The sequence below is a fragment of the Antennarius striatus genome, chromosome 19 (genome assembly GCF_040054535.1).
Source record: "Antennarius striatus isolate MH-2024 chromosome 19, ASM4005453v1, whole genome shotgun sequence".
Lineage (NCBI taxonomy): Eukaryota > Metazoa > Chordata > Actinopteri > Lophiiformes > Antennariidae > Antennarius > Antennarius striatus.
This window is the reverse complement of record NC_090794.1, coordinates 210,001-237,500: the sequence shown is the minus strand read 5'-3', so window position 1 is coordinate 237,500 and position 27,500 is coordinate 210,001. Positions and strand designations below refer to the sequence as shown.

The 27,500-nt window shown below is 52.0% G+C and overlaps 3 protein-coding genes across 4 annotated transcripts in view; 2 read left to right on the top strand and 1 right to left on the bottom strand.

Moving 5' to 3' along the window:
* The window catches only part of cfap61 (cilia and flagella associated protein 61), a 12,310-nt gene extending 8,613 nt beyond the window's left edge, over positions 1-3,697 (top strand). The window contains exons 17-25 of the mRNA XM_068343259.1: positions 886-978; positions 1,102-1,270; positions 1,367-1,568; positions 2,056-2,375; positions 2,436-2,760; positions 2,855-2,931; positions 3,023-3,234; positions 3,312-3,396; positions 3,491-3,697. Coding sequence (XP_068199360.1) covers positions 886-978; positions 1,102-1,270; positions 1,367-1,568; positions 2,056-2,375; positions 2,436-2,760; positions 2,855-2,931; positions 3,023-3,234; positions 3,312-3,396; positions 3,491-3,634 — 1,627 coding nt within the window. The 3' untranslated portion in view covers positions 3,635-3,697. The remainder of the gene's footprint in view (positions 1-885; positions 979-1,101; positions 1,271-1,366; positions 1,569-2,055; positions 2,376-2,435; positions 2,761-2,854; positions 2,932-3,022; positions 3,235-3,311; positions 3,397-3,490) is intronic.
* Positions 3,698-8,047: 4,350 nt separating this feature from the next.
* xrn2 (5'-3' exoribonuclease 2) lies at positions 8,048-21,407 on the top strand. Of its 2 annotated transcripts, XM_068342949.1 has the most exons (31): positions 8,048-8,256; positions 8,885-9,012; positions 10,035-10,146; positions 10,223-10,334; positions 10,448-10,506; positions 10,627-10,716; positions 10,800-10,872; positions 10,984-11,034; positions 11,528-11,685; positions 11,800-11,874; positions 11,975-12,108; positions 12,176-12,233; positions 12,304-12,411; positions 12,548-12,592; positions 12,716-12,850; positions 12,928-12,972; positions 13,082-13,176; positions 13,657-13,792; positions 13,865-13,972; positions 14,208-14,297; positions 14,377-14,449; positions 14,596-14,679; positions 14,840-14,937; positions 15,085-15,164; positions 15,232-15,288; positions 15,586-15,654; positions 15,899-16,027; positions 16,625-16,743; positions 18,168-18,225; positions 20,812-21,004; positions 21,179-21,407. In XM_068342949.1, the coding sequence occupies exons 1-31, from the start codon at positions 8,182-8,184 to the stop codon at positions 21,239-21,241; spliced, it is 2,910 nt and encodes a 969-aa protein (XP_068199050.1). In that variant the 5' UTR covers positions 8,048-8,181; the 3' UTR covers positions 21,242-21,407. The 2 variants fall into 2 exon arrangements, with proteins under 2 accessions (XP_068199050.1, XP_068199051.1); XM_068342950.1 differs by lacking the exon at positions 12,928-12,972.
* Positions 21,408-23,233: 1,826 nt separating this feature from the next.
* nkx2.4b (NK2 homeobox 4b) lies at positions 23,234-24,583 on the bottom strand. Its single transcript, XM_068343075.1, has 2 exons — positions 24,172-24,583; positions 23,234-23,975 (listed from the first exon to the last, which is right to left on the bottom strand). The coding sequence occupies exons 1-2, from the start codon at positions 24,434-24,436 to the stop codon at positions 23,467-23,469; spliced, it is 774 nt and encodes a 257-aa protein (XP_068199176.1). The 5' UTR covers positions 24,437-24,583; the 3' UTR covers positions 23,234-23,466.
* Between the last annotated feature and the right edge of the window lie 2,917 nt (positions 24,584-27,500).

Below are 27,500 nucleotides of genomic sequence, written 5' to 3'. Positions count from 1 at the left end.
TGTGTGTGTCTGTGTCTGTGTGTGTGTTTGTCTGTGTGTGTGTGTGTCTGTGTCTGTGTGTGTGTGAGTGTGTGTGTGTGTGTGTGTGTGTGTGTGTGTGTGTGTGTGTGTGTGTGTGTGTGTGAGTGTGTATGTGTGTGTGTGTGTGTGTGTGTGTGTGTGTGTGTGTGTGTCTGTGTCTGTGTCTGTGTGTGTGTGTTTGTCTGTGTGTGTGTGTGTCTGTGTCTGTGTGTGTGTGAGTGTGTATGTGTGTGTGTGTGTGTGTGTGTGTGTGTGTGTGTGTGTGTGTGTGTGTGTCTGTGTCTGTGTCTGTGTGTGTGTGTTTGTCTGTGTGTGTGTGTGTCTGTGTCTGTGTGTGTGTGAGTGTGTGTGTGTGTCTGTGTGTGTGTGAGTGTGTGTGTGTGTTTGTGTGTGCGTGTGTGTGTGCGTGTGTGCGCGGATCAAACTGGGTCCTGATTGGTTGTTGGGTCGCGGCCCACAGAGGGGGAAGGCAACGCCCCCCCTCTGTGGAGAACGACCTGACGGGGGCGTCCCACAGGAAGTGGGCGGTCCCGGTTTCCTCCCAGGGTCCAATCAGTGAAGTGCCAGTGGGGGGGGTTGGGATGCGTCTGAATCAGACCCCCCAGCAGAGACCTAGAGGCGCTGCCGATGCTGCTGCCCTGCAATGGGGGGGGGGGGTTGGCAGGGCGGGGGATGGCCAGGTGGGGCACACAGCTGTCTGACTGGCATTCAGCTTAGCCCCCCCTCACACACCCCCCACATCACTGGGGTCACAGATGAAGGGTCTGAGGCCGTCTGGTAGCGGCTGATCCAATGAAGATGATGATGATGAAGATGAGGGCTGCTCCCCCCCGTTGGCGCTCACCCCCCTGTGTTCCTCCACAGCCCCCACCTGAGCTTCAACAACCTGACCCTCGTCTCCATGCAAGGTTTCCCTGGCAACAGCAACCCCGAGGAGGCGGAGTTTCTGTCCACCAGGTGAGCAGACGAGTGATGATGTCATAGGTGACCCCCATTAGCCGCAGTGACCCCTGATCCCCGCTAGCCGGTAGTGCTAACACTAGCCAGCCGAGCTAACATTAGCTCCTCCTCCCCCTGCAGCCATGCTTACAGCAGCAGGGACTTGCTCCGCCTCCCGCTGCTCCTCCGTATCACCGTGGTAACGGGGAAGATGGTGGCCATCGACAGGAAGTCCAAACACGTACGAGTGTCTGGGGGGGGGCGGGTGGCCTACGATCACCTGATCCTCTGCACCGGCCTGCAGTACCAGGTGTGTGTGTGTGTGTGTGTGTGCCTGTGTATGTGTGTGTGTGTGTGTGTGGGGGGGGGGTCCTGATGGTTCTGTTGACTGACAGAGGTGTGTAAGTGTGTATTGCGTAATGATGATCAATCGATCGGGTCGATCGGTGATCAGGTTCCCCGTCCCACCGGTGTGGATCCAGACCAGCCCGGGTCCTGCAGACAGAACACCCCCAGGAACCCCCCATCCAACATGTTCACCCTCAATCACCCCCAGGACTGTAGCTCCGCCCACAGCTGGCTGAGGCACCGGGTCCAAGAGCTAGAGGGTAACACTCACACACACACACACACACACACAGACACACACACATACACACACACAGACACACACACACACAGACACACACACACATACACACACACACACACACACACACACACACACACACACACACACACACACACACAGACACACACACACACACACAGACACACACACACACACACACACACACACACAGACACACACACACACACAGACACACACACACACACAGACACACACACACATAGACATACACACACACACACACAGACACACACACACACACAGACACACACACACATAGACATACACACACACACACACACACAGACACACACAGACAGACACACACACAGACACACACACACACACACACACACACACACACACACACACAGACACACACAGACAGACACACACACAGACACACACACACACACACACACACACACACACACACACACACAGTAACACCCCCCCCCCTTCAGGACTGGTGGTCTACGGTTCTGGTCTGGACGTCTTCACCAGTGTGGGGGCTCTGCTGGGTCTCGGGTTCCACGGGGGTCGGATCCATCTGGTCCTGACGCCCCCCCAGCCTGGCGTAACCCACTTCAGCGATGTTGCCGTGGAGACGGGGGTGTGGGCGGCGCTGGAGGCGGCGGGGGTCCGGGTCCACCAGAACTGCCTGCTGGCTCAGATGAACGACGGCGAGGACGACCCCGACCCCCTCACTGCCCTGTGGTTCTGGTCTGGGGCGGGGTCCGGCCCGGGGGGGTCCAGCCCAGAGCTAATGCGGCTGCCGTGTGGGGTGAGTCGGTCTGGGATGTGGGGCCCGGTCCGGTCCAGTCTGACCCCGTGCCCCCCCCAGGTGCTCCTGAACCTGTCCAGCCGGGGGGTCGACCCCGACGCCTTCCAGAGCATCAGCCGCTGCTTCCTGGCGTTCGACCGCCGCCTTGTGGTCGACGCCTCCTTCCGCACCAGCGACGCCTCCATCCGGGCCGCCCCACCCCTCGCCGAGTTCTCCCGCCGTTACCACAGCGACCAGCTGTCAGCCACCGTCAGCTCAAAGGAGGGGGGGCAGCTGCTGGCGGCCATGATGCTGAGGCTCCTGGACCCCACGCAGGGGCCGGCGGACGAGTCCCCGTCCAGAGAGGACCGCCTCCTCCCCCTGTACTCACAGGCCAAGGTCAAAGGTCAGACAGGAGGGTTCACCTCCTGGGGGGGCTACATCATGTATGTATGTGTTGCAGGACACGTATGATCACACCTCCATGTTTCGCGCCTCAGGTGGGAAGCTGCCGGGGGGGCTCAACTACCTGCATGTGAGCAGCCCGTCAGCCAATCGGAGCCCTCAGGTGGACGAGGTGAGCTCTCATTGGTCAACGGACCCGACAGGTTTACACAGTGAAACAGTCCAGGTTCACGTGGTGAGACAGTCACCTGTCCTGGTGTCAGTCAGGTGACAGGGTGCTGGTCACTGGGGGGGTGGAGACAGGGGACTACTTCCGGCTGCAGGTGGATGACTACCAGAGGGTGGAGCAGCTCACCTGTGTGTCCCTGAAGCCCCTCCCCCTGTCCAACTATATGCGTCTCTACGGGAAACACCAGCGGCTGCTGGGCCGGCTGTGGGACCTCTACCGCCAGGGCGGGGTCCACGACCTGCACAGGTGGGTCATCCAGTCAGACTGGTTAACCAGTCACACAGTTAACCAGTCAACCAGTCAACCAGTTCTGTGTGTTCCAGCTTCTTCAGCCAGGACTGCTTCCTGCCTGTTTACCTGGACAGGTTCTGCGACCTGGAGGAGGAGCTTCAGCAGATCACCTCACAGGTATGCCCTCCCCGGTCTGGCTGATGACATGCATGTGACCTCACCTGTGCCTCACCGGTGTTCTAACCTGTGCCTCACCTGTGCCTCCATGCAGGTGAGGGGTGGGGCCTCAGCCGACCTCCATCAAGACCGAGGTCAAGAGGAAGAGACTCGGGCGGCACTGAGGAGCGGCGCTGTCAAATACCTGTCCTACAACCGGAACCTGCTGCCCATGTTTGCAACCCCGGGACAGCTGTGACATCACAGATGACATCACAGATGACATCACAGATGACATCACAGATGACCTCATAGACGTTGTTGCTGCTGCTGAAAATGTTCCTGTTGTTCCTTCAGTTTGTCCTTCATTAAACATCTGGAGACGACTAAAGGTGTTCAGTCACTCCTGCTCCTGCTCCTGCTCCTGCTCCTGCTCCTGCTCCTGCTCCTGCTCCTGCTCCTGCTCCTGCTCCTGATCCTGATCCTGCTCCTGCTCCTGCTCCTGCTCCTGCTCCTGCTCCTGCTCCTGCTCCTGCTCCTGCTCCTGCTCCTGCTCCTGCTCCTGCTCCTGATCCTGATCCTGCTCCTGCTCCTGCTCCTGCTCCTGCTCCTGCTCCTGCTCCTGATCCTGCTCCTGCTCCTGCTCCTGCTCCTGCTCCTGATCCTGCTCCTGCTCCTGCTCCTGCTCCTGCTCCTGCTCCTGCTCCTGATCCTGCTCCTGCTCCTGCTCCTGCTCCTGCTCCTGATCCTGCTCCTGCTCCTGATCCTGATCCTGCTCCTGATCCTGATCCTGATCCTGATCCTGCTCCTGCTCCTCTCCTGCTCCTGATCCTGATCCTGATCCTGATCCTGATCCTGATCCTGATCCTGCTCCTGCTCCTGCTCCTGATCCTGCTCCTGCTCCTGATCCTGCTCCTGATCCTGATCCTGATCCTGATCCTGATCCTGATCCTGCTCCTGCTCCTCTCCTGATCCTGATCCTGATCCTGATCCTGATCCTGCTCCTGCTCCTGCTCCTGCTCCTGCTCCTGCTCCTGCTCCTGCTCCTGATCCTGATCCTGATCCTGCTCCTCTCCTGCTCCTGATCCTGATCCTGATCCTGATCCTGATCCTGATCCTGATCCTGATCCTGATCCTGATCCTGCTCCTGCTCCTGCTCCTGATCCTGATCCTGCTCCTGATCCTGATCCTGATCCTGCTCCTGCTCCTGCTCCTGATCCTGCTCCTGATCCTGATCCTGATCCTGCTCCTGCTCCTCTCCTGCTCCTGATCCTGATCCTGATCCTGCTCCTGCTCCTGCTCCTGCTCCTGCTCCTGCTCCTGCTCCTGCTCCTGCTCCTGCTCCTGATCCTGCTCCTGATCCTGCTCCTGCTCCTGCTCCTGATCCTGCTCCTGATCCTGCTCCTGCTCCTGCTCCTGCTCCTGCTCCTGATCCTGATCCTGCTCCTGCTCCTGCTCCTGCTCCTGCTCCTGCTCCTGCTCCTGATCCTGATCCTGCTCCTCTCCTGCTCCTGATCCTGATCCTGATCCTGATCCTGATCCTGATCCTGATCCTGCTCCTGCTCCTGCTCCTGCTCCTGCTCCTGATCCTGCTCCTGATCCTGCTCCTGCTCCTGCTCCTGATCCTGCTCCTGCTCCTGCTCCTGCTCCTGATCCTGCTCCTGCTCCTGATCCTGCTCCTGATCCTGATCCTGCTCCTGCTCCTCTCCTGCTCCTGATCCTGATCCTGATCCTGCTCCTGCTCCTGCTCCTGCTCCTGCTCCTGCTCCTGCTCCTGCTCCTGATCCTGCTCCTGCTCCTGCTCCTGCTCCTGCTCCTGCTCCTGCTCCTGCTCCTGCTCCTGCTCCTGCTCCTGCTCCTGATCCTGATCCTGATCCTGCTCCTGCTCCTGCTCCTGAGCCTGAGCCTGATCCTGATTTGTATGTGTTGGAGAAACCTAAACTATAGCAGGTTTTCTTCAGGTGTTTAAACTAGTCTGACTCAACTAATCTGAACTAGTCTGCACTAGGTTGAATTCAGTGAAACTTATTGTTGATTTATGGGATGTCAATTTAAAGGATTCATTTGCACATGTGTTGTCATGGAGACGACAAAAGCGTCTTCATGTCTGAACTGGTGACCCGTGGTGAACGCGGCCTTGTGTCTCTGCAGCAGCGTGACCAATCAGAGGGCTCGTAGATAAAGGTTGGGGTGTGAGGGGTGTGGGGGGTATCCAACTGTATGCTAATGAGGTTCTGACGCTGCGTCACATCTCAAAGCTTCATGTATGACTTTAGTTCACATCCATGACGAACTGAAGTTTAACATGGATCACGTGTTTAATCCGGTTTGACAGAATCCAGATCCAGCGGACTAAACCCAAACCCAGACTCAACCCAGAACCAGACCCCAGTTCTGGTTTCAGTCTGTGTGTGTGTGTGTGTGTGTGTGTGTGTGTGTGTGTGTGTGTGTGTGTGTGTGTGTGTGTGTGTGTGTGTGTGTGTGTGTGTGTGTTGGTCTCTCTCACGGACCCCACCCGTTAGAACAGGAACCGGATCTCCCCGTTAGAACCCGTCTACTCTGACCAGAACATGTGACTTCGGTCTCAGGAGCCTCTGATCGATCGGGCCATTGATACCTGTCAGGGGACGTGGCCGATTCTGGTTCACGTGCGATTCCTCCAGTGGCCAGCAGGTGGCGGTGAAACACCACAAATCCTGCATCAACCACAGCCGCTGGAGTCTGCACTGCGCATGCTCAGTTCCTCACGCCTCCGCCGGTGTTCCGTGGACGCGACGGGTCGTTACGAGCCGCAGACGGAACGGTGAGATCCACCGGACCCGCAGAACCACAGAGAGATTATTATTATTATTACTATTATTACTACTATTATTACTATTATTATTATTATTATTATTATTATTATTATTATTATTATTATTAGCCCCACCTACTGACCAATCAGAGCTCAGCAGGTATAACAGCCCCACCTACTGACCAATCGGTTCTCCTGAAAACGGGCCGTCCGTTCCCTGAGAACCCGGTGGATCTCGGGTCACAGCTTGTGTGCAGAGCGCTCAGGCAGAGAGAATATTTAGGGATGGCTGTAATCCGGTGGGATTGGCTGAACAATGACTGTAGAAAGGTAGAGGTTTTGGGGGGAGGGGTTACATTACATCTGTCAGCTGCTGGAGCCTCACATCAGGAATGGAACGCACCCCAACCACGCGCTGACAGCCCCCCACAGTGTGCATTGACCTGAGGGTCTTTGAGACAGTTCATATATTTCTGAGTGATGTTGGTAATTATTATGATGTCCTGAAATCCCTCGTTGGACGGGTTACAAGCAAGACAGAGATAAAATGTCATTGATCAGTGATTTGTTTCAGTAAATCATGGATTGATTGATTGATTGATTGATTGATTGATTGATTGATTGATTGATTGATTGATTGATTGATTGATTGATTGATAGGTACTTTAATGTATTGTGTTGGCGATGCTGAAAACCTGTGAAGAACACAGTACGTAGAGCTGTTCATAAGGTCACGGGGCTACGATCACATGTCATAACCAAACATGTGGTTCACACACACATGTATGAACACACACATGTTACTGTAGTCAGATACACAAGTGCAGTCATAGTGGGGCAGTAATATTATAATGGCACTAACTTCCTCATTGACGCAGTCGGCCATGTTTTCCCAGAGATCCTTGCTCCGTTTGGCAGCTGCAGCTGTGTTGCTTTTTGCCTGGATTATTGATTTGTATTGATCGTATTTATTAATTATTATTGTTTGCTCCTCCGTTGTGAAATATGTGGCTCGGGCCGGTTTGTTGCATGTTTGCGATTGGTTGCATGCAGCAAACTCCGCCCTTTTTATGTGAGCGCGCACAGATCTAGAGTGGACAAGTCTGGATTGAATTAGTGAGTTGATAGCCGGCTTTATGGTACCGAAAATCTGGAGGGTGGATGTCTGGGTAAGTGAAGCCAGATAAGGAAGAGGAAGCCTGACTAGGTTAATCCAGCTTTTTGGGACAGGACTCTGGGCCCCCCCTCCAGGGGATTAGCTCTGATCAGTTAGAACAGGAGCCTCTGTTGTCCTGTGGTGGGGGGTCAGGGGGAGGGGCCGGCCTTTAGGGTGAGACTAATGTTCTGATGAGCTCCTCCTCCTCCCCCTGCCCCTCCTCCTCGTCTGTGTCTCGTTAGCAGCTTGCCCCCTCCCGTCCCGCTGGTTGTTTCATGTGGGTAATGAGCTGTGCTCACCCCCCCATCAAACGGCGCTAACCTGATCAATTGTGTGTCGCTGTGAAACATCATGTTTGTTTGGGAACAAGAGACGCCGTGGCGACGGATGCCATCCTCTGGCCCCCCAGGGAGACGCGGCCACTGGTCCCCCAGCTTTCATGTGGCACTAATGACCTCAAGCATTTGAAAGTCACAGCAGGACGCCGCCCACAAGCCATCACAGGGGGCGGAGTGGAGGAAAGTTTAGAAAATACCCATAATGCATCTGGACAAAGTTTGTCCATACAGGCAGAGCGAGAGAGTGTGTGTGTGTGTGTGTGTGTGTGTGTGTGTCTCTCTCTAACTCAGGGACACCGTTCAGTTTCCGGTCTATCCACCTGCAGTACCTGTCTCAGCCGCTGGTGTCGCTGCGCCCTTCGAGGCGCTGGCCGCACCGGAAGTGGTCTTTATGTGCCGGAAGCGGTCGCGGGCGGTTGAGCATGTACCGTGAGCGCTGAGACCGTCGCCTGCTCGCGTTTTAACGGAGATTTTAACGGTGTGAAGTCCGGTTTTAACGGGTCCTGAGCAGCATTCAGATGGGAGTCCCGGCGTTTTTCCGGTGGCTGAGCCGGAAGTACCCGTCCATCATCGCGCACTGCGTGGAGGAGAAGGTGAGCTTAGCATGCTAGCTAGCAGGGCCCCGGTGGCGCGAGGGTTTAACGCTCGGTGTTTACCGGGTCTTTCCGGTACCGTGTTACCGGGTGTTCTCGTTCACACCGATTCCCGGCGGGTTTCTGCGTTTTCCAGTTTTAACGGGAAGTTATCGTTTTTTTTTCCTGTTTGTAAACAAGTCAGTTCGATTGTTGGCGCTAAAGTCAGTCACGTGTCACCCGCGTGTTCACCCGGTCGTCACGGGTAGGAGCCGGTCGGAGCCCCCCGCACCCCCCTCACGGTACCGGAACACACGACCCGCTGCGGGCTGGACCGGAAGAAGGGCCGGTTCACGTGTCCGGTTTAAGGCTCAGGGACACGCCCCTTTCCACAGCAGCATCCGTTACCATGGTGATCTGTGCAGGAGAGATGATTGGCTACTGCGGTTAAAGGGCATCTGACCGACCTGCAGGAACCCCCCCCCTACACGCAAGCTGACGGGGATATGGGGTATTACCGTGGTGCTGATGGGGGTCTGGGGTATTAGTGGGGGGCTCTGGGGTATCACTGTGGTGCTGATGGGGGGTGTGAGGTATTAGTGGGGGGCTCTGGGGTATCACCGAAGTGCTGATGGGGTCTGCTCCACAGGGGAAGGAGTGTAACGGGGTGAGGGCCCCCGTTGACACCAGCAGACCGAACCCCAACGAGGTGGAGTTTGACAACCTGTACCTGGACATGAACGGCATCATACACCCCTGTACACACCCTGAGGACAGGTACACACACACACACACACACCCTGAGGACAGGTACACACACACACACACACACCCTGAGGACAGGTACACACACACACACACCGAGAAAAGGTAGACACACACACACACACACAGACGCACACACACACACACAACCTGAGGACAGGTACACACACACACACACACACACACACACACCCTGAGGACAGGTACACACACACACACCCCGAGGACAGGTACACACACACACACACACACACACACACACACAGACACACACGCCCATAGACACACACACACACACACACACACAGACACACACACACACACAGACACACACACACACAGACACACACACAAAGACACACAGACACACACACAAAGACACACACACACACACACACACACACACACACACACACACACACAAAGACACACAGACACACAGACACACACACACACACACACACACACACACACACACACAGACTTATACAGATATATGGAGGAGAAAACAGAAAAAGAATGTTAAAAGGTCAAAAAAGGTTAAAAGGCCTTGTGTGTGTTTCTGTGTGTGTGTGTGTGTGTGTGTGTCTTTGTGTGTGTGTGTCTGTGTGTTTCTGTGTGTGTGTGTGTCTTTGTGTGTGTGTGTGTGTGTGTGTGTCTTTGTGTGTGTCTTTGTGTGTGTCCTTGTGTGTGTGTGTGTCTTTGTGTGTGTGTGTGTGTGTCTTGTCTTTGTCTTTGTGTGTGTGTGTGTGTCTTTGTATGTGTGTGTGTGTGTGTGTGTCTTTGTGTGTGTGTGTGTGTGGGTCTTTGTGTGTGTGTGTGTGTGTCTGTGTGTGTGTCTTTGTGTGTGTGTCTGTGTGTGTGTGTGTCTGTGTGTTTGTGTGTGTCTTTGTGCCTTTGTGTGTCTTTGTGTGTGTGTGTCTGTGTGTGTCTTTGTGTGTGTGTGTCTGTGTCTGTGTGTGTGTCTGTGTGTGTGTGTCTTTGTGTGTGTGTGTCTGTGTTTGTGTGTGTGTCTATGTGTGTGTGTTCTCCAGACCTGCTCCTAAGAACGAGGATGAGATGATGGTGCTGATCTTCGAGTACATCGACCGCCTCCTGAACATCGTGCGCCCCCGCCGGGTTCTGTACATGGCGATCGACGGGGTGGTGAGTCCCTGGGCGGGGATAGGGTCGGGTGGGTGTGGCTTTGGGGGCGTGACCGCAGCGATTGGTTGGTTGCTAGGCGCCGCGGGCAAAGATGAACCAGCAGCGCTCCCGGCGCTTCAGGGCCTCCAAAGAGGGGGCGGAGCTAGTGGAGGAGAAGCACCGCGTGAGGGAGGAGATCCTCCAGAGAGGTGGGTGTGGCTCCCAGTCCCTGCAGGGGAACCAATCCCAGCATGGTCCTGGCGTCACCATGGTTACCTGTCGTTGATTGTGGTCACTTCATGTGTGATGCTGCCCCCTACAGGCGGTCATGTCCCCCCGGAGGAGATCAAGGAGCGCTTCGACAGTAACTGCATCACCCCGGTGAGTCCCGCCCCCTTAGGGTCTGGGGGGTGTTGTGTTCTAGACCTGGTGTTAACGTGTGTGTGTGTGTGTGTGTGTGTGTGTGTGTGTGTGTGTGTGTGTGTGTGTGTGTGTGTGTAGGGGACAGAGTTCATGGACAACCTGGCCCAGTGTCTGCGTTTCTACGTGGCCGACCGGCTGAGCAACAACCCCGGCTGGAGTAACCTCACGGTGAGTTTGGTCCAGACTGGGGGGTAGAAATGGGTTGGGGGGGTCCCCCCCCTGTTGAATGCTCACAACCCCCCTCGTCCCAGGTGTTCCTGTCGGACGCCAGCGTTCCTGGGGAGGGTGAGCACAAGATCATGGACTTCATCCGGAGACAGAGAGGTGAGAGGCCTGGCCTGGTGCTCCCCCTGGGGGTGGGGCGGATGGGGGTGGGGGGTAGTTCTCCAGTGCTGTCATGGCGATGCCCTCAGACCTCTGTGATCGTCTCCACAGCCCAACCCAACCACGACCCGAACACACACCACTGCCTGTGTGGAGCCGACGGTGAGCTGCTGCTGTGTTGTTGTTATTGTGTTGTTATTGTTATTTTTGTGTTGTTGTTGTGTAGTTGTTGTGTTGTTGTTGTGTTGTTATTGTGTTGCTATTGTGTTATGGTTGTTATTGTGTTTTTGTTGTTGTGTTGCTATTGTGTTATTGTTGTTAATGTGTTTTTGTTGTGGTGTTATTGTGTTGTTGTTGTGTTGTTATTGTGTTTTTGTTGTGTTGTTATTGTTGTCGTTGTTGTTGTGTTATTGTTTTGTTGTTGTTGTCATTGTTGTTTTGTTGTTGTTGTGTTACTGTTGTTGTGTTGTTTTTCTTGTCGTTGTTGTTGTGTTCTTATTGTGTTATTGTTGTTGTTTAGTTGTCTGGTTATTGTTATAGTGTTTTTGGTGTTGTGTTGTTGTTGTTGTCATTGTTGTTGTTATTGTGTTATTGTTGTTGTTTTGTTATCTGGTTGTTGTTGTTGCGGTTGACCCCCCCTCCCCGTGCCCCCCAGCTGACCTCATCATGTTGGGTCTGGCGACCCACGAGCCAAACTTCACCATCATCAGGGAGGAGTTCAAGCCCAACAAGCCCCGCCCCTGTGCCCTGTGTGGGCAGATGGGCCACGACATTAAGGACTGTCAGGGGACGCCACGGGAGCCGCAGGGGGAGGTGAGCCGCCCGGCCGGGTCACATGATCAATCAAATGATGTGTGACGCCAGTAGAACACAACCGGACCTTAATGTCTCTGACTGGTCCGGTTCTGGTTCTGGTTTCTCTCCCAGCACGACCAGTTTGCCGACTCGACGCCCGTTGGTGAGCAGGAGTTCATCTTCATCCGGCTGTGTGTCCTGCGGGAGGTAAGGGGCGGTTCTGTGTTGGTGCGTGTGGGCATGGCCCTATGGGCGTGGCCCTGCAGTGCCTGACCTGGTTGTGGTTCTGGTTGTGGTTCTGGTCCAGTACCTGTCCCGGGAGCTGACCATGGCCAGCCTGCCCTTCCCCTTCGACTTTGAGCGCAGCGTGGACGACTGGGTGTTCATGTGCTTCTTTGTGGGGAACGACTTCCTGCCCCACCTGCCCTCTCTGGAGATCAGGTGAGCATTGGGGGGACAGGGGTGGGGGGGCAGGTGTGGACGGGCTTAACTGGGTTGTCTCTTCCAGGGAGGGGGCCATCGATCGTCTGGTCAACATCTACAAAGACGTGGTGCACAGAACCGGAGTGAGTGTCCCACACACACCTCCTGTGGGGGGGTGAACTGTCTGACCGGTGTGTGTGTGTGTGTGCGTAGGGCTACCTGACACACAACGGCTACGTCAACCTGGAGAGGGTGGAGCTGATCATGCAGGCGGTGGGCGTGGCCGAGGACAACATCTTCAAGAAGCGCAAAGAGGATGACGTGAGACCGTTGTTCCAGGGGCTGGGACCGGGCCCCTGGGCCAGAGACGGACCCGAGCCCCCGGTCCCGCCCCGCCCTCAGACTGGCACAGGTGTCTGGTTCTGTGAAGTGACGGCTGTCTCTGATTGGTCCACAGGAGAGCTTCAAGAGGAGGATGAAGGAGAAGAAGAAGAGGATGAAGGTGGGTTGGTCCTCCTCCGGGGGGCGGAGTCAGAACCGGATCACCAGAACTGATAGCGTCTGTTAGCACGTCCTCATTGTGGGACGTGGCTCCACCCTCTGTCTCCTCTCTGTTATGTCACAGATGGAGCAGCAGCGAGGCCCCGCCTACCTGACCACGGGCCAGTTTGCCCCCCAGGCGCTTGGGAGGCGGGACCGGCCGGAGGCGGTCCAGAATGCGAGGCAGCAGGCTTACGACATGAGGATGCAGCACAACAAGGTAGGAGGGGCTTGTGACCCGCAGCTGGGGGCGGGGCCAGACGACGAGCATGACCCATTGTGTTGTGGTCGCTGCAGGACGCCGCCCAGTCCCTGAAGGCGGCCATGAGGAATGGAGGCAGTGTGAGTCCTGAGGGGTCAAAGGTCGCCTCTGTTTACAGGGGGTTGGGGGCATGTCCTCTGGCATGTCACCCCCCTCCTTCCTGTTGACTCCTGGTCCGGTTCTGTCCAGGTGTCTGCGGGTCCGAGCCACGCCCCCGACCGCCGTGCCCCGAAGAGGAAAGCCGAGGACAGCGACAGCGAACCAGAACCCGAGGACAACGTCAGGTGAGGGGGGAGGGGCCTGGAGCTGTTCTGTGGGGCAGATGATCCTCAGACGCTCTGATTGGAGCGTTCTGATCGGTGTGTTCTGATTGGAGCGTTCTGTTCTGATTGGAGCGTTCTGTTCTGATTGGAACGTTCTGTTGTGATTGGAACGTTCTGTTGTGATTGGGGCGTTCTGTTGTGATTGGAACGTTCTGTTGTGATTGGGCGTTCTGTTCTGATTGGGGCGTTCTGTTCTGATTGGAGCGTTCTGTTCTGATTGGGGCGTTCTGTTCTGATTGGAGCGTTCTGTTCTGATTGGGGCGTTCTGTTCTGATTGGGGCGTTCTGTTCTGATTGGAGCGTTCTGTTCTGATTGGGGCGTTCTGTTCTGATTGGGGCGTTCTGTTCTGATTGGGGCGTTCTGTTCTGATTGGGGCGTTCTGTTCTGATTGGGGCGTTCTGTTCTGATTGGGGCGTTCTGTTCTGATTGGCCGTCCTGCAGGCTGTGGGAGGAGGGTTGGAAGCAGCGCTACTATAAAACCAAGTTCGACGTGGACGTGAGCGACGAGGCCTTCAGGAGGAAGGTGGTCCAGTCCTACGTGGAGGGGCTGTGCTGGGTGCTGCGCTACTACTACCAGGTAGGGGTGGGGTCGGGCCCACTCCCCGCCCACAGCCAGCCGCTCTCCTCTGATTGGTGGTGCTCCCTGCAGGGCTGCGCCTCCTGGAAGTGGTACTTCCCGTTCCACTACGCCCCGTTCGCCTCCGACTTCAAGGACATCAAGGAGATGTTCAGCGAGTTCGAGAAAGAGACCAACCCGGTGAGCCTGTCTCCATGGTGACGCCTGTCTCCATGGTAACGCCTGTGTCTCCATGGTCACGCCCGTCTGTCTCCATGGTAACACCTCAACACATGACGCTCCCGTCAGGTTAGGGGTTAGGCGGCGTGGCAGGACAGCGCTGTCTCTAAGAAGAGACTATGGGCGGTCCTCTGGGCTCCAGTGGGCGGTCCTCTGTGGGCGGTCCCCTGCTGAACCAATCCCCTTGTGTTTCCAGTTCAAGCCTCTGGAGCAGCTGATGGGCGTGTTTCCTGCGGCTAGCGGTAACTTCCTGCCTGAGAGCTGGAGGAACCTCATGAGCAGCCCGGTAAGCGTGGTGTCCTGCAGGGGGCGGGGCAAGCGGTCAGCTGGCCGTCTGTAAATGTGTCGTCTCGCTGTGACCCCAGGACTCCTCCATCATCGACTTCTACCCCGACGACTTCGCCATCGACCTCAACGGCAAAAAATATGCTTGGCAGGGTGGGTAAGCGCCCTCAGGGGGCAGGGCTTCAGCCAGGAGCGTCAGCGCTGCACGCTGCGGACTGACTGCTCATTGGCTGAAAGGAGAGGCTGATTCCAGCTGATTGGCCGGCGGAGGGAAGTCACTCCTGCGTTCTGTCTCATAGGCGTGGCCTTGTTGCCCTTCGTGGACGAGCGGCGGCTGAAGGCGGCGCTGGCCGACGTCTACCTGGACCTCACGCCCGACGAGGGTGAGCAGGGCCACCGACTAACAGGACCGGCTAACGGGACCGTTCAGATTTGGGTTGAGAACTAGAAGAACAGGAGACGGACCCGGTCTCTGGTTTTGGTCTGGTTCCGGTCTGCCGGTGGGTCCGGGGGAGGTTCTGACCCGCTGTGGTGTCGTTGCAGTAAAGCGGAACAGCCTGGGCAGCGACCTGATGTTCCTGGGGAGGTCCCACCCCCTGTTCGACTTCATCCAGGAGCTGTATCGCTCCGAGGCGCTGGAGGTAAGGCGGTTCTGACATCCTGTGAAGATGAGTGCTGCTCATTCCTTCCTGCTGTACTTCCTGTTATACTTCCTGCTGAACTTCTTGTTATACTTCCTGCTGTACTTCCTGTTATACTTCCTGCTGTACTTCCTGCTGTCTCCTCAGGGCACAGAGATCCCTGCGGAGCTGTGTCACGGTATCCAGGGCACCCTGAGTCTGGATGGCGACCCCATTCTACCGGATACGTAAGAACGCCGCCTGTTCTCACCGTTCATGTTGGTCCAGACTTGCCCTGACCACTCTGCCCCCCAGGACGGTGGCCTCCCCCATCCCGGTGCTGAGAGACGTGTCCCAGAACCAGTCCATCGGGTGAGGACGGCCAGAGGGTGGCGCTGTTGTTGATTAGCATGTGATTGACCTCGGTTGACCTTTGTTAGCTGGCCTATGACCCTGCCCACCCCCTCAGAACAACAGGAAGTGGATCAGAAAACATGCACTTTGTTTATGTAAACTCGTTTACACCTTCACTTTGTTTATGTTAACATGCTTTATATAAGTATAAACGTGTGTACAGATATAAACACGCGTGAACGCTTTATGCTAACCCTGTGGATGTAAACACATTCTGGTCTCACTGGTTCCGTTCTGGTTCTGTTCTGGTTCCAGGGTGAAGTTCAGGGACCCTCGCTACGCCGACGACTTCGTTTTCAAGGCCGTCCTGCTTCAGGGAGCTAAGTGAGTCTCCTGTGTTCAGACAGCCGGGACCGGGTTCATGGTGGACCGGTACCTGGTTCATGTGGGCTGGTATCGGGTTCATGGTGGACCGGTACCTGGTGTATGTGGGCTGGTATCGGGTTCATGGTGGGCCGGTACCTGGTTCATGTGGGCTGGTGTCGGGTTCATGGTGGGCCGGTACCAGGACCACCTCCTGGTTCTATCAGGCACTAACGTTTGGTCCCGTTTCCTGTCTGCTCTGCAGGATCCCCAGTAAGGTTCTGAAGCCGGAGGACTGGGACCGGGGGTCCAGGGAACCCTGGCGTCCCCGTCTGGGGTTCAACCCCAACAGGCAGCAGGCTCACCTGGACCAGTCTGGCTTCCGGGCCCTCAGGTATCCCCTTCCTTAGCGGCTAGCTGTTAGCCGTCTGAGTTCAGGAGCCTTCAGTCCACAGGCGGTAGTTAGCATCAAGTAGCAGCAGGTGGCGTGTTCCGTCCAATCAGAGGACAGCGGCGCAGTGATGTAGACGAGGTTGTTCTTCGTCGCTGCTGTCGACCATCTGTGCCTCACACTCGGGGTTTGTTTTGACGTGTGTCGTGCGAGGCGTTGATCACGCGTGTCATGTGGAACGCTGATCACGCGGCAGCTAACGTTGTGAACACGCCCACTGGCGGCGGTGTTGATTGTGATCACGACCCGCCGCCGCACGCTGATTACCATTACGGGAGGGAATAATGGAACATCTGGCCGGCGCGTGTCAGGCTTTAATCAGACGCAGATGGGGGGGGGCGTCTGGTGTTCAGGCCACGTGATTGGACGAGCAGCTGCTGCGGATGGAGAGACACACAGACAAACCCCCCCTTCAGGCGTCACAGTGAACCTGTGACCCCGATGATGTCAGGACGCTTCCCCCCCGCCAGGCAGAGACACGGGGTAATGACCCAGTGGTTGTTGGTCCAGATCCCACTGACCCCACCCTCTTTCTTCCAGCCACAGCCTGAGCAGAAACCAGGGGGGCAGAGGGCTCTACAGCGCCACCCCCCCACCAGGAGGCTACCAGCAGGGGCCCTACAGCCCCCGGCACAGCGCCCCCCAGCAGCCCTACCAGTGTAAGACACAAACCGCCGTCACGCTGTCCGGTCCGTTACCGGAACCGGTTCTGAACCTGAGGGGTCAGCTGGGTTCACCCGCCACCACCACCTGGAGTCTGGTTACACTGATGATGATGACGATGATATGAACATGCATGGTGTGTCTTGTGTACATTTGTTTTTACACGTGTTCATACATTTACATAGGTGTTCATATGTGTACATACGTGTTCATATGTTTACACGCATGTTCATACGTTTAGATACATGTTCATATGTTTACATTTGTTTTTATACGTGTTAATTTACATACGTGTTTATACGTTTACATATGTGTTCATACACTTAAATATGTGTTTATACGCTTACATACCTGTTTATACGTTTACATACGTGTTCATACACTTACATACGTGTTTATAGACTTACATACGTGTTTACATACAGTACGTGTTCACACGTTTACATACGTGTTGACTGTTGATGGTTTTTGGTGCTGCGGACGACGCCTCCCTTTGGGCGGAGATACAATGTCCTCCCTCCGTCCAATCACGCCCCCCCCCAATCTAACTTTGCTGTGCTGATTTGCAAGTTGATGAAGAACCTGATCTGGTGGGGGGGTCGGTACTTGATGCAAATGAAGTTTCGGTTCCCCGATGCGTCCCTCCCCCCCGGCCTTTGCTCCTCCTCCTTCCTCTTAAACTTTCCAATTAGTGCTGTCTTTGTCTGCCCCCCACCTCCCCTGCCCCCCTCCCTCAGCGTGTCAGACGGTCAGCTTTCTGCTGACTCGGGGGACGGGGGTCTGGTTGAGAGCCAGAACCAGAGGTCAGAGGTCGCCTCTGGCTTCTCTTGTGAGCGTGATGACACCTGGGGGGCTGAGCCTGTGACCACGCCTCTGGACCAATCACTGCAGGGTTCAGTTCCCTCCGGTTCTGGTGGGCGTGGCCCGTTTGGTGGGCGTGGCCTGTGAGAGGTTTGGTTCTTTGTAGTCTGTCGTCCTCCTTCAGGTCCACGTGTCCACTCAGCATTCCGTCCTTTCAGGGGGGGACAAAGACCGACTGGGTGGTCCACCGGGGGAGGTGAGAGGACGGGGGTGAAGGACCCCACCCCGTTCTCCTGCAGCCCCCCAGTGGGGGACCCGGTCCTGGTGGGACGCTCCACATGGACCTGAGCGCCGCTCCAGTCCTGGGTTTCCACCGGCACCCCCCTGACTGGGTCCCCCCCCAGCCACTCAGCCCTCAAACACAAACAGGTCTGCGACTGGCAGCTGGTCGTTGTCATGGCAACAGGGAGTCTGGGAGGAGGATTGGCGTCTTGTTTCTGAGGGTCTTTGAGAGTACAACACCCCCCTCGCAGACCCCGGCCCACAGCGTGTTTAACAGAACCATAGCTGGTTGGGGGGTCCTGATCTTCCTGGTCACCCTGTCTCTTGTCGTCCTCAGATCCCAGGCAGACCCGCGCCACGGGGGGAGCCGCCTTCCACCAGCCCCTCTTCCCCAGGTGGGTCGTCTGCTCCTGCTCCAGGTGGGGGGGTTCTGTCACCAGCTGACCACAACCTGTTCTGGTCCTGGTCCTGGTCCTGGGTGTGACAGCCTCGGGGGGTGGGGGGGTGTTCCATCTGAGGTTCCATGAAATGCTGACTCATCATTACCTGTAAAACACTTATCTAGATGAAATGCTAGCTAACAATGCTAATATGCTAGCAGCTGAGTGACAGCTAGTGGGGGGCAGAGGGTCCAGGGGAACTGATAGAACCAATCAGATCTCTGCTCTGCTGTAGGACCAATAGGAGCTGAGCTGATGCCAGGAACAAACAGGTTCAGAGGACCTGCTCAGGGGACTGGAACACATCAGCCCCCCCCCCGGCTGTTAGATAGATAGATAGATAGATAGATAGATAGATAGATAGATACTTTAATGATCCCAAGGGAAATTCAGGTGACATTTGCTTGCAAGAGATACAATAAATACAATAAATACACACATGACAGAAAGTATAAGTAACATTATATACATGCTGTTACATAATTATGACAACAGGAAACAGAATAGCCTAGAATAAAGGAAGGAAGCATAGGGACATGGGAGGAGAAGAGAAGAAAGAGCATTGGGTGTAGATGAAGTGTGATCAGTAACACGTGGATGAACCGAGCTGTGAACTGATTAAGGACCCCCACAAAGTGTCCCACAGTGCAACCACAGTGCATCCCAGGCCCCCCACGTTCTAGAACACCAGAACCGCTTCAGGAACTAGAGGGGACCAGAGTTGTCACATGCAGGAGAGGGGCATTATGGGCCGGTGGGCCGGTGTATGACATGGTTCGGTAATGAGGGGTGGAACCGTTTTCTTTAGTCTGGTTGTCTTTAGTCTGGTTGTCTGTTAGTCTGGTCGTCTTTAGTCTGGTTGTCTTTAGTCTGGTTGTCTTTAGTCTGGTTGTCTGTTAGTCTGGTCGTCTTTAGTGTGGTTGTCTTTAGTCTGGTCGTCTTTAGTCTGGTTGTCTTTAGTCTGGTTGTCTGTTAGTCTGGTCGTCTTTAGTCTGGTTGTCTTTAGTGTGGTTGTCTGTTAGTCTGGTTGTCTTTAGTCTGGTTGTCTTTAGTCTGGTAGTCTGTTAGTCTGGTTGTCTTTAGTCTGGTTGTCTGTTAGTCTGGTCGTCTTTAGTGTGGTTGTCTTTAGTCTGGTTGTCTTTAGTCTGGTTGTCTGTTAGTCTGGTCGTCTTTAGTCTGGTTGTCTTTAGTGTGGTTGTCTGTTAGTCTGGTCGTCTTTAGTCTGGTTGTCTTTAGTCTGGTAGTCTGTTAGTCTGGTAGTCTTTAGTCTGGTAGTCTTTAGTATGGTAGTCTTTAATCTGGTTGTCTTTAGTCTGGTCGTCTTTAGTCTGGTTGTCTTTAGTCTGGTCGTCTTTAGTCTGGTTGTCTGTTAGTCTGGTTGTCTGTTAGTCTGGTCGTCTTTAGTCTGGTAGTCTTTAGTATGGTTGTCTTTAGTCTGGTAGTCTTTAGTCTGGTCATCTGTTAGTCTGGTCGTCTGTTAGTCTGGTTGTCTTTAGTCTGGTCATCTGTCAGTCTGGTTGTCTTTAGTCTGGTTGTCTTTAGTCTGGTTGTCGTTAGTCTGGTTGTCTTTAGTCTGGTTGTCTTTAGTCTGGTAGTCTTTAGTCTGGTAGTCTGTTAATCTGGTAGTCTTTAGTCTGGTTGTCTTTAGTCTGGTTGTCTTTAGTCTGGTTGTCTTTAGTCTGGTTGTCTTTAGTCTGGTTGTCGTTAGTCTGGTTGTCTTTAGTCTGGTTGTCTTTAGTCTGGTTGTCTTTAGTCTGGTTGTCGTTAGTCTGGTAGTCTTTAGTCTGGTTGTCTTTAGTCTGGTTGTCTTTAGTCTGGTTGTCGTTAGTCTGGTTGTCTTTAGTCTGGTTGTCGTTAGTCTGGTTGTCGTTAGTCTGGTTGTCTTTAGTCTGGTTGTCTTTAGTCTGGTTGTCTTTAGTCTGGTTGTCGTTAGTCTGGTTGTCTTTAGTCTGGTTGTCTTTAGTCTGGTTGTCTTTAGTCTGGTTGTCGTTAGTCTGGTAGTCTTTAGTCTGGTAGTCTTTAGTCTGGTTGTCTTTAGTCTGGTTGTCTTTAGTCTGGTTGTCTTTAGTCTGGTTGTCTTTAGTCTGGTTGTCTTTAGTCTGGTTGTCTTTAGTCTGGTTGTCTTTAGTCTGGTTGTCTTTAGTCTGGTAGTCTTTAGTCTGGTTGTCTTTAGTCTGGTTGTCTTTAGTCTGGTTGTCGTTAGTCTGGTTGTCGTTAGTCTGGTTGTCGTTAGTCTGGTTGTCTTTAGTCTGGTTGTCTTTAGTCTGGTTGTCTTTAGTCTGGTTGTCGTTAGTCTGGTTGTCTTTAGTCTGGTAGTCTTTAGTCTGGTTGTCTTTAGTCTGGTAGTCTTTAGTCTGGTTGTCTTTAGTCTGGTTGTCTTTAGTCTGGTTGTCTTTAGTCTGGTTGTCTTTAGTCTGGTTGTCTTTAGTCTGGTCGTCTTTAGTCTGGTTGTTTGTTGTTGGGGTGGTGTTGTGTTCGCTGCCTGTGGGTCGTTTGAGCGTGTTGAAGTGTCCCTCAGGCCCCCGTGTGTTGTGTCTCCAGGCAGCAGACGTACGGGGGTGGGACCGGGGGCCACGGCTGGGACCGCGCCCTGCAGGCTCAGTCATCGGCGTACCAGCAGAACCTGAGCCACGGGCGGGGCAGGGCGGGGTCGGGCGACTACCAGCAGCGCTACCGTAGCCACGGAGATGACTTCAGGGGCGATCGTCGCCGTGACAACAGGGACCAGCATCAGGTAAGGGCCTCTGGGGGGTGTTCGGACTCGGGGGGGGGGGGGGGGGGGGGTTAATTCAATACAATATTTCTTTACTGATGGATTATGGGACTCGGACCAGTGGCCCCTGGGGCGTGACCCGGCTTCGCCTTAACGGTCTGGCCCCCCTTGTCTCATGTCTCTCTGTGTCCTCAGGGCTTCAGCTCTGGCCGAGGGTACCCCCTTCCCCCCCCGTCCAGGAGGTACCACTGGAACTAAATGCTCACCTGCTCCTTTTATTGCCCCATTCTGTTCTTTTATTCATTAATTACCCCCCATGTTGTTCGGTGTGGATTTTAGAGGATGCCTGACCCCCGCAGGCAGGAATCTGTCCCCAAATAAACGTTGGTCTGACCCAAAGAGGCGGTCTGTGTTTGACATGTTAGACCAGTAAGATTCCATGGTCCCAAAGTAGGACGTTATGGGACTCATTCCTGCACACGGCAGTGGAGGAATGAGACAAAGAATGAGAGACATTATCATTATTAATAATAATAAAAGAATGAGAATATTATCACTATTATTAATAAAAGAATATCACTAAAGAATGACAATATTCCCACTATTAATAAAAGGAGAATATTAATATTAATAAAAGAATTAGAATATTATCATTCTGAAAAATAAAATAATGAGAATAGTATTTGCTATCATTAATAAAAATGAGATTATCTTTATTAATAATAATAAAAAGAATGAGGATATTATCACTTAATAAAATGAGTATATTATCATTAATGATAAAAGAAAATATCATTAATGAAAGAATGAGAATGTTATCAATAATAAAGAGTGAGAATGTTAACCCTATTAAGAGAATGACAATAAAATGATGAATGTCATTAAAATTATGAGAATATTAATAATAAGAGAATATAATGAATGAGAATATTAATAAAAGAATGAGAATATTAACAGAATGGTAATATTAACATTAACAAAAGGAAAATGAGAAAATTACCAATAAAAAGTGAAAATATTAATTATAAAAGATTTAGAATATAAATAGAAGACTGAGAATATAAATATTAACAAGGAAATAAGAATGATATTAATAGTAAAAGTAATCAATGAAATTATTATTAATAAAAGAATGAGAATATTATTAATAAAATATAATGAGAATGTTATTATGAATAATAATAAAATAAAAATGAAAGTATTATTAATAGTAAAGCATTGTAATATCAATAATATTGAAATAATGAGAATATTATCATTTTTATTAGTGAGAATGGTATCAATAATGAAATAAATATATATGTAATAAGTACTATCATTGTTCTTGTTAATATCGATATTATATTTACTAACATTTTAACATTTTTATGATCATTATTGTTACATATCAATATTACATTATGATTATTACTATCGCTTTTGCTATCAACGTTATTATAGTATTAAACTTTTTTAAATGTAAGTATCATTTCCTTTTGTATCATTAAACATATAATTATATTATGTGTTGGTAATGGCAAAAACATTTAATTAACGACTCGGGATCAATAAAATTACAATTGCTCCTGTTGTTAATATTATAGGTATTAAATTATTATTGTTATACTTGACGTTATTATTGCTACAGGCATGAACATTTTTATTAATATGAATTGTTATTATTTGGTCTTATTGTTTTAATTAACATTATTTTTTATTAGTAATTCATTATTATTATTGGTATAATTATTGGTAGTTTTTTTATTATTAATGGTGTTATTTTTATTATAATAATTGGTATTATTTTCATTATAATTACTGGTATTTTTATTATAATGGTATTATTTTCAATATTATAATTACTGGTATTATTTTTTTTGTAATTCATTATTATTATTGGTATCATAATTATTGGTATTTTTATTATTATAATGGTATTATTTTCAATATTATAATTACTGGTATTATTTTTTTTGTAATTCATTATTATTATTGGTATCATAATTATTGGTATTTTTATTATAATGGTATTATTTTCAATATTATAATTACTGGGTTGGTTTTTTTTTTGTAATTCATTATTATTATTGGTATCATAATTATTGGTATTTTTATTATTATAATGGTATTATTTTCAATATTATAATTACTGTTTTTTTTTGTAATTCATTATTATTATTATTATTATAATGGTATTATTTTCATTATTATAATTACTGGTATTTTTATAATTATAATTGTTGCTCCACGTCGCGTTAAAAACACTGAAAACGCTCTCATCTGAAGGTAAAATCTTTTATTGATAATCGATAATCACAGATTGACCGGTTTGTCAGTGTCACCCGTTCTCCGGTGGAGCGGCGCGTCCCTCCGGGTCTCTGATGCGGCCGAACCGGAATCGTTTCTCTCCGTCACCGGGTCGGACCGGAACCGCAGCTTCACTCACGGGGCTCGGAGAGGCGTGGATCCGGACCGGGGGGGCCGGTACCGGTCCCGGTGCCGTCCTACCAGGTCCTCCCGTACAGCAGACCGGAGGCCATCCCGTTGCTCGTGTAGGCGGTGAGCGGCGCGGGGGGGCTTGGCGGCGGCTCCCCCATCTCCACGGTGGACGACAGCTGGTGGACCTGCCGCTGGGGGGCCGCGACCCCCACCGCGGGGCTCCGCGGGGCTCCGCCGCTCCCGCAGCGCCTCCGGGGGCCCGGAGTCACGGAGGAGGCCCCCCCCGGCCCCGCCCCGTCCCGGGCCTGCCGCCGCAGCTTGTAGCGGTGGTTCTGGAACCAGATCTTGACCTGGTTCGGCGTGAGGCGGGTCCGGCCCGCCAGCCGCTCCCGCTCCGGGGGGGTCAGGTACCGCTGCTGCCGGAAGCGCCGCTCCAGCTCCGACACCTGCGCCCGCGTGAACAGAACCCGCCGCTTCCGGCGCGCCGCCGCCCGGGCACCGGCGTCCGTCCCGGGGAGGGGACCCCCCGTCCCGGGGAAGTTCATCCCGGCGGGACCGCCGCCGAACCGGGGGACTGTTGGCGGAGGAACGGAGGATTAGTGCCCTCCCCCCCGGTGCGTCACGGTCACCGGCGGCAGACATCAATGATCAGTCTGAACCGGGACCGACCGGGACGCGGGGGCTCCGGTCGGTCCCGGCTCACCGCCTGACAAATTTTTACCGGAAAGTTTCGGCAACACTCCTTCCGGTCCGGTTCGGTTCGGACTTACTTGTCGGGTACCGGGGCTCCGGGCTCCCGTACCAGGCCCCCCCGCCGCGCACCGGGTCCGGGTAGGACGGGTCCAGGCTGCTGCAGAACCCGCCGGAGAGCTGCGGGGGGTAGGAGGAGGAGGAGGGCGGGGGGGGCAGGTGGGGGTGCAGGTGAGGCGGGGCACCGGGCTGCCGGTAGGCGCCCGGCGGGCCGTCCCCCCCCCCGAGCCGCCGGTACTCGTCCATCGGGCTCAGGATGTCGCTGACTGAGAAGCGCGTGCACATCGTCCCGGTGTCCGCGGGCGTGTGCCCGAGCGGACGGCCCCCACCCGGCGGGACGGGCGCGCGAGGGGCGGAGCCACGGGACAGGTGACCCGAGAGGAGGTCCGTCAATGGACCTGATCGGTTCCGATCGGTTCTGATCGATCCTGTATCGGCTCAGAGGAGCGGCTGTGATTGTTTTTGATCATTTTTATTTCTTTATTAAATGAATCGAATCCTCTTTAATCGATTATTTTTATTGATACAATTTCAACAGAAACGTTGTTGAAACATCTGGTGTGAACGTATTGATTGATTTGTGGATTTTGTTTTGGTTTAGTTTTATTCTGATCGGTAAAAACCGAACCGTAAATTAAACCGTTTTTATTTATTTATTTACGTGTTTAATTATTCAGAATAAATTAAACGGTTTTGTTTCTTTCTGTAAATTAAATCCAGATTTAAAATTTCTGAAAATTCCTGAAGAAAAACTAAAACAAAATCCATCAAATTTAAACTTTATTATTTAAAATCTGATTCTGATCACATTGAAAATCCAACAAATATCGATCAGCTTTTTTTTAATGATCCGGAATCAGCTGACAGAAAACAGGCCAGCAGCCAATCAGGGGCGGTCCTGGTCCATTTCCGGTCGCTGGACGGGAAGCGGACCGGGACCGGGTTCAGGGTTGTTGGTTCTCCTGCCCTGAACGCCCTTCCAAGGGGGACATGGTGGGAGGGGGGGCCTAATCAAGGGCCTCCACCCAGAGTCCGTGTTCAAACCGTTTCCCCGTTGATCACAGCGCCCCCTGTGGACAGCAGATAAAAACAAGTCTTCTTCTTCTCCTTTGGCTGTGGAGACCCTGATGGGAAAAGCCAATCAGTGTCCTCCATCTAACCCTGTCTTCTCATCCTCTTCTCTCACACCAACTACCTTCATATCCTCCTTCACTACATCCATAAACCTCCTCTTTGGTCTTCCTCTAGGCCTCCTGCCTGGCAGTTCAGAACTCAGCATCCTTCTACCAATATATTCACTATCTCTCCTCTGGACATGTCCAAACCATCTCAGTCTGGCCTCTCTGACTTTATCTCCAGAACCTCTAACATGTGCTGTCCCTCTGATGGACTCATTCCTGATCCTATCCATCCTGGTCACTCCCAGAGAGAACCTCAGCATCTTCATCTCTGCTACCTCCAGCTCTGTCTCCTGTCTTTTCCTCAGGGACACTGTCTCTAGACCAAACAACATCTCTGGTCTCACCACAGTTTTGTACACCTTTCCCTTCATTTTAGCTGAAACTCTTCTATCACACATCACACCTGACACTTTCCTCCACCCGTTCCATCCTGCCTGGACACACTTCTTCACCTCTTTTCCACACTCTCCATTGCTCTGGACTGTTGACCCTAAGTACTTCAGATCCTCCACCTTCTTGATCTCTTCTCCCTGTAACCTCACTCTTCCACTTGGGTCCCTCTCATTCACACACATGTACTCTGTCTTACTGCGGCTAACCTTCATTCCTCTCCTTTCCAGGACAAACCTCCACCTCTCTAGCTTCTCCTCCACCTGTTCCCTGCTCTCACTGCAGATCACAATGTCATCTGCAAACATCATAGTCCATGGAGATTCCTGTCTAACCTGGTCTGTCAGCCTGTCCATCACCATAGCAACAAGAAGGGGCTCAGAGCTGATCCCTGATGCAGTCCCACCTCCACCTTGAACTCCTCTGTCACACCTACACACACCTCACCACTGTCTTACAGTCCTCATACATGTCCTGCACCGCTCTAACATACTTATCATTATAATAAATAATAATTATAACATATATAATAATATAATAATAATAATTATTCTAATAAATAATAATGTCAAAAATAACATAATAATAATAATGAATACAGTAATACCACGGCCAATAATAATACAATAACTACATAATAATAATAAAACATTAATAGTGTTATGAATATTAATAAACACGCTTCTTCGATGTCTGAATGTCACTGCTTCCTATTGGCCAACTGATGGAACACGTCAACGTTTGATTGTTCATGCTGAAACCTCATTGGTTCTGAGAGCCTCGCACAAAGTGGGTTGGACCAGGACCAGAGCCGGAACCCAACCCAGGATCCAAACCAGAACCAGAAGACAACCAGAACCCAACCCAGGACCAGAACCAGGACTCAACCCACGACCAGAAGCAGGACCAGAACCAGAATGATGACCAGAACAGAACCAGAACCAGAACGACGACTAGAACCAGGACCAGGACTAGAACCTGATTCTTCTGCTCTGTTGTTTGTGACCTCATCAGGTCCATTTTCCAGTTTAGTTGTTCAGAGGTCAAAGGTCACACCTCCACAAGAGGCCCTCAGAAACCAGTCAGTGTGTCCCCTCTGTGTGTGTGTGTGTGTGTGTGTGTGTGTGTGTGTGTGTGTGTGTGTGGTCCAACTGTAGATTCACGGGAAGCCGAGGATCACAAAGACAACAGTTATCCCATTAATTCCCCTTGAAAACACACACACACACACACACACACACACACACACACACACACACACACACACACACACACACACAGTCTTTTATAGTCTAGCTTCAGTAGATCAGACTTTATTCATAATAAAGGGAATGAACGATACTGATTTTATTTTGATATATTTCTTATTTTTATTGTTTAAAGTGTATTTTATAAAAATAATAATTTGTTTCAACCTCAGGATCAATAAAGTATTTATTGACTATTGATTGATTGTCAATAAAGGGCGGTGTGGTGGTGCAGTGGGTAGTGCTGTCGCCGCACAGCAAGGAGGTTCTGAGTTTGAGTCCCGTTGTGGTGATGGGACCCCCACCACCAGAAACATGAGCCTCAGGTTAACTGTAGGGATGGTGATGATGATGATGGTAATGATGGTGGTGATGATGGTGATGGTGGTGATGATGATGGTGATAGTGATGATGATGATGATGGATGATGATGATGATGATGGTGATGATGGTGGTGATGATGATGGTGATGGTGATGATGATGATGATGATGATGGTAATGATGGTGGTGATGATGATGGTGATGATGAT

What these genes read in the sequence shown, in the direction of transcription:
- xrn2 (XM_068342949.1), top strand. Translation starts at nt 8,182, where the DNA reads ATGGGAGTCCCGGCGTTTTTCCGGTGGCTGAGCCGGAAGTACCCGTCC. An exon ending in CTGCCCTCTCTGGAGATCAG is followed by an intron (nt 12,109 to 12,175) that starts GTGAGCATTGGG and finishes TGTCTCTTCCAG; the next exon opens with GGAGGGGGCCATCGATCGTC. An exon ending in TCCCAGAACCAGTCCATCGG is followed by an intron (nt 15,289 to 15,585) that starts GTGAGGACGGCC and finishes TTCTGGTTCCAG; the next exon opens with GGTGAAGTTCAGGGACCCTC.
- nkx2.4b (XM_068343075.1), bottom strand. Translation starts at nt 24,436, where the DNA reads ATGTGCACGCGCTTCTCAGTCAGCGACATCCTGAGCCCGATGGACGAG. An exon ending in GGAGCCCCGGTACCCGACAA is followed by an intron (nt 23,976 to 24,171) that starts GTAAGTCCGAAC and finishes CTCCGCCAACAG; the next exon opens with TCCCCCGGTTCGGCGGCGGT.